This window comes from Papilio polytes, unplaced genomic scaffold (genome assembly GCF_000836215.1).
Source record: "Papilio polytes unplaced genomic scaffold, Ppol_1.0 DF824269.1, whole genome shotgun sequence".
Classification (NCBI taxonomy): domain Eukaryota; kingdom Metazoa; phylum Arthropoda; class Insecta; order Lepidoptera; family Papilionidae; genus Papilio; species Papilio polytes.
The window spans coordinates 4,555,685-4,564,663 of NW_013524935.1; the positions used below are offsets into that span (position 1 = coordinate 4,555,685).

Here is an 8,979-nt window from a genome sequence, read left to right on the forward strand (position 1 = left end):
ATTGTTACATCAGCTGTTTTGGAGTGCGTTGTTTTAATATCGATCATTAGAAGTAGCCACGCTCGAAGCAACAGTTGGACGGAATCAACAGGCGGGAACGCGCGGTATTTTGATTCCTGTCCCGTATGAAGTAAAAATAAATCAAATTTAATGTGTGCAATGAACTATCAAAGTAAAGTGAATAAATATGTGTGCCCAAACGATAGACAGCTTTCCTTGCGAGCAAAGTAAGTATAAAAACGATTTATAGAAATTTATAAAAGTTTTTCTTGTTTTGTTATTGTTTTGATCTTTGAGTTATCAAGTATTGCAATGTTTTAAATACGAAGTTTTTTTTACGTGCAAAAAAAGTAGGTATTGATAGAATTTTAAGTTTTGTTTTACGTTATTTTCTTCTTTACTAAATATTTGATTAAAACTTTGTTTGATTAAAAAAATATCTTTAAATAAAATTTGGAGCGTTGGCATATACATTTTGACAAAACTTACTCCGTTTCCCTATTTAGGAGAGTTATTTACATTTTCGTTGAATTAACTTATATAATTTCTTTGGAATTTAATAAAATAATACAACAGTCCCTAAAATTAGACAGAGTTGTAAAAGATTGAAAAAAAAACAAACTTTTTGGTTTGGCACAAATGCAGTAATTTCAACTGCTTGAAAATTAATGTAATTTGAACTAATCAGCCCAAAGAACTAAGTTACGCATGTATGAACATGTATTTCAGCGTAATTAGAACTTTAACTAAGCAGGGTGGACACAGTACTAGTTGATATATTTTTTTACATTTTTTTCACCATCATATCTCTCCTCTTAGAACGGTCGCAGACTTTTGACTAAACTATCGGACAACTGTGCGATTGTCGATTGTTTCGCAGCCTCAACTATTTAGTTGTACAACTAAAAATCAAGTAATGTGCGCACCTCCATATAAGCTCATAGGAATCACAGCGAGACTAAACAGTTTTGCGATAATTTGGTCAAAATGTACGCGGACTCTTGCACATATGTTTTACAGAAGCCATACTTTTTTAGACCGGAGATTTTTAGCCATCAAGATTTTTTCTCATGAATTTTGTACTATACGACTCATGTGTTATAGTGGTAGAGCCCGCTTTAACATCTTCGCACGAATGGGCTGGCTCGCCCGGTGTACCACGACCACACAGAACACAGGCGTGAAGTGGAAGCAATTCCCTTTTTCTTCCCACCCTTTTATAAGTAAAGGTTGGGAAGGGAACATGGATTTGACGGTGGAGGAGACGCATAGGAAGGGGAAATATCCTGTTTATGTGCGTCTCCTCCTTCGTCGATTAAGGCTAGGCCACGCATCTGAATGCGAAAGTCTATGGACAGCGGTCGCTTCTCAATTTCGGCACCGAATGGCCGCTTGCTCGTTTCCCACCTTATAATAATTCTAAACGTATCTTTTGTGTACTTCAGTAAAAAAGGTAAATAAAGTCGTTCTTTCTATAAATAACTGGCAAGGTTGTATCGGTGATATTAGATGGCGTGTCCTTGCTCGGTACTCCCTTATCTCGCGCACGTCCGCTTCCCGCTTCGCTACGTTTCTCATTAAAACTCCAACTCAATGTGATACCAATTTATACTAAAGAACAAATATTGTACAGTCAGATCATTTACAAACAATTTAAAAATATGTATTAGTAATTGGATCAAAGCAAAGAGATTAAAAAAAAGAGTTAGCATAACTGACAATTCAGATGATTTTTTTTAACATAATCTTACTCACGCTATCTTATGGAGCTTAACATACATCATACTAATGTTATAAATGCGAAAGTTTAGATTGATGGATGTTTGTTAGAGTTTGTAGCCTAAACGGCTGAACCAATTTCGATGATATTTGGTATAGATTTAGTAGTATGGAAGAACAAAAAAAACAAAACTGAGTATCCTATGTGTTCTTCCAGACTATCCTCTACATCTATACCAAATTTCATCCACAGCCGTTTAGGCTACAAACTCTAACAAACATCCATCTAAACATTCGCATTTATACTACTACGAGCTGTTGCCCGCGACTTCGTCCGCGTGGTATTAGAAAACATACGAACTATACAAATAACAAAAAGCTACATATCCCTCGGGAACCGGACATTTCTCGGGGATGAACCTCATCCCATGTGTACTCCAGACTTTGTTTTATATTTGTGCCAAATTTCAAAAGGATATGTTGAACCGTTACAGAATGATCGAGTAAACATTAAAAAAACTAAAATAATGAATCCCACAGGAACAGCAACTATTCCCGGGATAAAAAGTATCCTATGTGTTCTTCCAGACTATGCTCTAAACCTGTACCAAATTTCATGGAGATCCGTTCAGCCGTTTAGGCTACAAACGCTAACAAACATCCACCCATTAAACTTTCGCATTTATAGTGTTAGTATGATTGGAAAAGGAAAAGGAATATTCAATGTATCTATCAGTCACTTTCTATCGCAGTCACAAGCCGGAAGCTTCCTCCCACTTAACTGATACTTGGCAACTGCGTAATCGATGACTAAACAGAATTCCTATAATACATGTGACGTCATATCTAACGTAGGCTGCCACTGCTGCTATTTGCTACATATTGCCTCTCATATTTTTAACATATGAGAGGCAATATGTAGCAGTGGCATGTGGCAGAAATACAAATGCCTATTTTGGATGCCTTTCGCACGAATGATCCGCCTCGCCAGTGCAATACTACGACCACACAGGCAGGCGTTAAGTGGAAATAATTCCTCGTTTCGTCTGACCATTATGTACCGGAGGCCTAATTTAAGTCCCTTTTAAGGAAATGATGGCAAAGGAAAGTAGATTTTACGGTGAAGGAGACGCAATTGAAGGGGAAAAAATACGATAGCAGAGGACTCAAGCTCCTCGGCGAGGTTTCTCGTTGACAACGCCCACAAAAACAATCTTACATATCTAATAACTATAAAAAAAGAAAATAAAAACGTTAATATCCAGGGAAAATCGTTAAAAATATTATTTATAGCTTCAAGTCTCGAAGATGAAGGTTTTATAAGCTTTATCACTTCAAATGTTATGGCTGTTTTATAACTTTACATAACGACTCGATGATCAAATTGAATTACTTTTATATGAGATTAACTTAACACGTGTTTTCACTGATAAAACATTTACAAAACCGTTTCATCCCCTCCTTAAGGAAAGTTAGAAAACAATTTCTATAAGAACATAACTTATGTTAACATTAGTTAGAGCATGAAAATAGGATTTACGGCCGGTTTCCCAGCTATGTTTATCCATTGGTTAGTTAGTGTCTTTGGTTCGATAATGAAATGCTTCTCCGTACTAGGTAACTTGAGTTTAACTCCGTTGAAACAGGTCAACCTAATACTACTGAACCGTTAGGTAATGACAAAATTAGTGGACACTTCGAAAACCTAGCATTAAACGTATGAATTTGATAAAACCAGTAGTAACATAAAGTTTCTCTAATCTACAGGCTGATATATTTTAACTCTACGTATAAAAGGAGGAGGTTCTCAATTCATCTGTATTTTTTTTATTCAACCTTTATAATGCTTTTTTCATACATTGCAAGTATCTACTAAATGTATTCAAATTACAATAATTTTCAAAAGCATCAAAATAACGTTAATATAAACTGTAATAAAGATAAATTTACCTGTACTTGACAGCATCGAGTTCTACGTAAAATACGTCAATAAAATATTATTTTTGAACATACTGTGTTGACAACAAAGGATGTTTCAGTAAAATAGAAATGTTATTAATATTTTGTAGCGTTTTGTCGTATACGTGTTCAATAACAAAGTAATTAAAACTACCTTCAATGTATGAAGCTCTCGGGCATCTTTGTACAAAAGCTTTTCGCGATATTAATTTCACTGCTGTTCCTAACGTCTTTTTAATATACAGTAAGGATATTTTATAAACTTAAGTAGGTGTACCAGTAATTGATAGTGTGTGCGCAGTTATCTTGTTCACTTTTTTTATGCTAGATACATTTTTTACAAAACTCTTAAGATCAGTAAATCAATCACTTCTTAAGACCTATCTTGGACATATTTTATTTAAAACTAGCTGTTGCCCGCGACTTCGTCCACGGAATGTTAAGATAAAAAAGTAGCCTCTATTATGCCCGTCTGTCAGCTACCTATAAAAAAAAATTGAATGCGATTTTCAATATCATTACCAACCAGCTCACTATATGTCCCCACCGAGGGGCTCGGAGCCTACCCTAATACGGGGTGACTAGGCCATAGTCAACCACGCTGGCCAAGTGCGGGTTGGTTGACTTCACACATATCTTTGAATTTCACCGAAATGTGCAGGTTGCATCACAATGTTTTCCTTTACCGTTAGAACGTCAGGTAAATTATATACATATAAAAATTCGAAATATCGCAAATCACGTGGCGGGATTCGAACCCAAGACCTGTAGATTACAAGTCAAGTGCTTAAACCACTGAGTCACCGACGTTTTTATATTGTAGTCACATATTTTATTTAAAATACCCTCCACTGATTTTGGTAGCATCGTTGGTTATCAACAGTGGTTGTGATTACATCAAAATTAATGGAAGAAGTTTATGCGTGGCTTTACCATTACGCTGTTACGTATTCCCTTACAGTATTATCTTAATGACCTTGAGAATATTATTCGTAAGCGATTTATTATTTCTCATACGCGAGTATAAAGTTACATATAAAGTGAGCATTGTTCGTTATCCCGATAAATGAGGGTAGAAAGAAATTGATCAAGAAATATATGAAGCAATAAACAATTGAAACATCAGAATTTACTGCCTTTGTGTATTCAAAAATTTCTTCATAAACTATTTAACATTCATTTTATTAAGTTATTTGCATACTTTTGTGTCCGTTTCCAGTTATGCAAACATTCAATAAATAGTAGAATTTTATAAATATACTAGCTGTTCCCGTGCGGCTTCATCCACAAGAAATTATAAAAACTATTATATTATTTACATTTGTGAAATGTCAAAATTCAAATGCATAAATGACAACCTTCCTTCCTTGATGTTGGGAGCTCGTAACTTATGGCCTCTTTCCCACATTAGGGTTTTTTTTTCAAAATATTTACCCCCTAAGTTTAATGGCTGCACCGTCAAATCCACTTGTCTTTCCCATCTTTTCGTCGTAAAAAAGAGTGGAAAGAGAAAGAGACTAAAATAAGGCCTCCGGGACCACATCAGACGAAACGCAGAATTGCTCTCACTTGACGCCTGTTTGTGTGGTCGCGGTATTACCGGGCGAGCCGTCCCATTCGTGCGAAGTTGTTAAAGCGGACTCTACCACTGTATACATAAGCGACGGCACATACTTAGATCCAAGTACATATCGAAGTAACATATAAGGTTTCGTTTATGCTTAACCGGTCGTAGTGTTTAATTCAAAGGCTGAATTGAAAGGCTAATGGAAGCTAATGGAGTGTGAATGTGTAGGTATTTATTACATCGCAAGTATATTTAGTTTTTGCTTTTACCTAAACATGCAAAGCTAATGTTTATTGAATATTTACTTCTGTTACATTTGACCTTTCTTCTAATGGTATGTATGGCGTCATTACTAATCACTATCATACTAATCATACTAATATTATAAATGCGAAAGTTTAGATGGATGGATGGATGGATGGATGTTTGTTAGAGTTTGTAGCCTAAACGACTGAACAGATTTAGATGAAATTTGGTATAGATGTAGAGGATAGTCTGGAAGAACATATAGGCTTCTCACTTTTGTTTTTTTTTTTTTAATCCCACGCGGACGGAGTCGCGGGCGAAAGCTAGTATAGTATAAAATCGCTTTCCAATGATAGAGTGAAGCGATATTTCCATTTTCTACATCTGAACACTTCCCAATTTCCTTTTTTTCTGTTAGGAAAATGGCGTGAAAAGAGAAGAGGACTAAATTTTAATAATTATTATTTAGGAGCTGTTGCCCGCGACTTCGTCCGCGTGATATTAGAAAACATACGAACTATAAAAATTACAAAAAGCTACGTATACCACGGGAACAGGACATTTGTCTGGGATGCTTATCTCATGTGTACTCCAGACTTTTTTTATATCTGTGCCAAATTTCAATAAGATGTGTTGAACCGTTGCAGAATGATCGAGTGAACATTAAAAAACTAAAGTAATAAATCCCACGGGAACCGTAACTATTCCCGGGATAAAAAGTAGCCTATGTGTTCTTCCAGACTATGCTCTAAACCTGTGCCAAATTTCATGGAGATCCGTTCAGCCGTTTAGGCTACAAACGCTAACAAACATCAATCCATCCATCCATCCATCTAAACTTTCGCATTTATAATAATAGTAAGAAGAAAGATTTATTTCAATTATTCAATTCTTTGACGATTACAAAGGTACGTTATCAGTAAGTAACATAGGCTACACTTTTTAATTTCACGAGGGCGAATTCGCGAGCAACAGCTAGTAGCCAACATAATGAGATTGTTCAATAAGACCGTTTTAATATTTATAGAAGTCGACAGTGATTGATCGATTAGTGTTATGAAAATTCAGAATATGTTTCGTTACTTAGAAATTTTATTTCGTTTATTATCTTATTTCTTACTAGTTATATATTTATACTATAGTCTTACTATAACAAATGTGTAAGTTTAGATGGATGGATGTTAGTTTGTAGCCTGAACTGCTGAACGGATGTAGATGAAATTTGACACAGATGTAAAGAATCTGGAAAAACATATAGATTTATTTTTACTTTTGGGCAAAAGGTAGTCTTTTTAATAAATACAAAGGTTTAGATAAAGTTTAGATGTTGCGTATCTCTAAAACTTCTTCACCGATTTGGATGAAAGTTGACAAAGATGTTGAAAATAGTCTGGAGCAACAGAGAGACAAAGTTTTAGAATACATATCGTATAATTCTCTCAACAGATATAACCTTTTTCCTGAGATAGATCGATAAATCATCATCATCAATCTCCTTATCCTACTCCCGTAGGGTCGGCACAACAGGTTTTTGTCCTCCAAATAACTCTAGATAGATCGATAGATACTGTCTTAAAATCGATCACTTCACTTGCTTAACAATTTTACTACTGCAAGTACCATAAAATCATAATTCTTTATCAGGTGCGGCGGCGGGCCAAAATGCGCCCCCAATCGCTTCCGCCAGTAGGTGGCAGGTCTTTCTAGACCCACCAGCACTAGGATAGATTAAATTGCTATAACTTTGTGGACACATAATATGTAATGTATACATGTGTTAATCGTTTCGCAATAGCGAGAGGGACATAGTTTTTTCCGCGCCAACTTAAGTACCGCGTCAGGCCGATATCGGCCTGTTACGCAGTGAGCATGGTAAACCAAGCTATAATACCTGTTACATTTATAGGAACGCGAGTAAGTAGCGTATTGATTCTATACTATCTCTAGATAAAGATAAAATGCAGCGCTAACAAAATATCAGTTATCAATGTAATCGCGTACATCGAAATTGCAAATCCTAGCATAAAACATGTTAAACTAGTGATCTCCTGCGACTGCGTCAGTTTGGTTCTGTTTAAATCGTCTATCCGTATTGAAGATTACAAGCGTGGATTTTAAAACAGACAAGAATTAAAAAAGTTGGTTTGGTTATCAGCAACTCAAATAACATAATTGGGTTCTTATGTTTATATACGAGCGGTTGCCCGCGACTTCGTCCGCGTGGTGTTAGAAAACATACGAACTATATAAATTACAAAAAGCTACGTATCCCTCGGGAACCGGACATTTCTCGGGGATGAAGCTTATCCTATGTGTACTCCAGACTTTGTTTTATATCTGTGTCAAATTTCAATAAGATATGTTGAACCGTTGCAGAATGATCGAGTAAACATTAAAAAAACTAAATTAATGAATCCCACGGGAACCGTAACTATTCCCGGGATAAAAAGTAGCCTATGTGTTCTTCCAGACTATGCTCTAAACCTGTGCCAAATTTCATGGAGATCCGTTCAGCCGTTTAGGCTAGAAATGCTAACAAACGTCCATCTATCTATCCATCCATCCATCCATCTAAACTTTCGCATTTATAATATTAGTAGGAATCATATTAGTAGGATTAGTAGGATAGACATATATATTAGTAGTTATGTATAGATTGTTTTATTACAATAGGAACAAGGGGATCTATCATCAGATTTACGTATACAAAGTTATTAGCTCGGAATTACTATGTTTACAAAAAAAACATGCATCTACGAAGAGTCTTAAGATATTGTTGTTTACTATTTAATTCGACAGTTTCATTAAAATTCAACAAGCGAGTTTCTTATCCTCTAAAGTAAGTTAAATCCATGTTCTCACATGTAGAACACGTTTCATATCGTCTTTCAGGATTTAAATACACTTAATTAAGTTTAACTTCAATGCTCGTATGAAGCAATTACTTCAAATTTTAATTATAGTATCATACTTGGTACTTTTAAAAAATCTTTTTGAGAAGGAACATTGTAAAAGAATTGTACAGCACATTTTGCATCCACTACCGCCTTCAGTAAAACGCGAAATGTCACTGTGAAATAAATAGAGGTACTTTTTTCAGTTACTTTTTTTTGTCTTCATTAAATAATCAGTATATTTTTGTTAATTTACTAATATTTCCATTAACCATTCCAAATAAGCTCTAGACTTGTGTTAGGATATGGTTCACGACAATAGTCGAATGGCGGGATTCGAACCCTTGACCGCAACATCGGTAGTCCGTACCCCAAACCATTAGGCTATTGGCGCTTAGTAAGTACATAAATATCAAAGTAAAAAGATTGGATATAAGAGCGGATGGGTGTAGAGGTAGACCTAGAAAGAGATGGATGGATTGCGTGAAAGGAGACATGATCAAAAAATGCACTAAAAACAAAACAAAATATTCTCAAAAAAAACAGTACACTAAAAAGTAAGGAAATAATTACTTGAAAATAGTAAACCTACCT

General features: G+C 35.3%; 1 protein-coding gene across 1 annotated transcript in view; it reads left to right on the plus strand.

Moving 5' to 3' along the window:
• The first annotated feature begins 67 nt into the window (after positions 1 to 67).
• Positions 68 to 8,979, plus strand: part of LOC106106649 (rabphilin-3A) — a 20,742-nt gene continuing 11,830 nt past the window's right edge. The window contains exon 1 of the mRNA XM_013287273.1: positions 68 to 227. Coding sequence (XP_013142727.1) covers positions 151 to 227 — 77 coding nt within the window. The 5' untranslated portion in view covers positions 68 to 150. The remainder of the gene's footprint in view (positions 228 to 8,979) is intronic.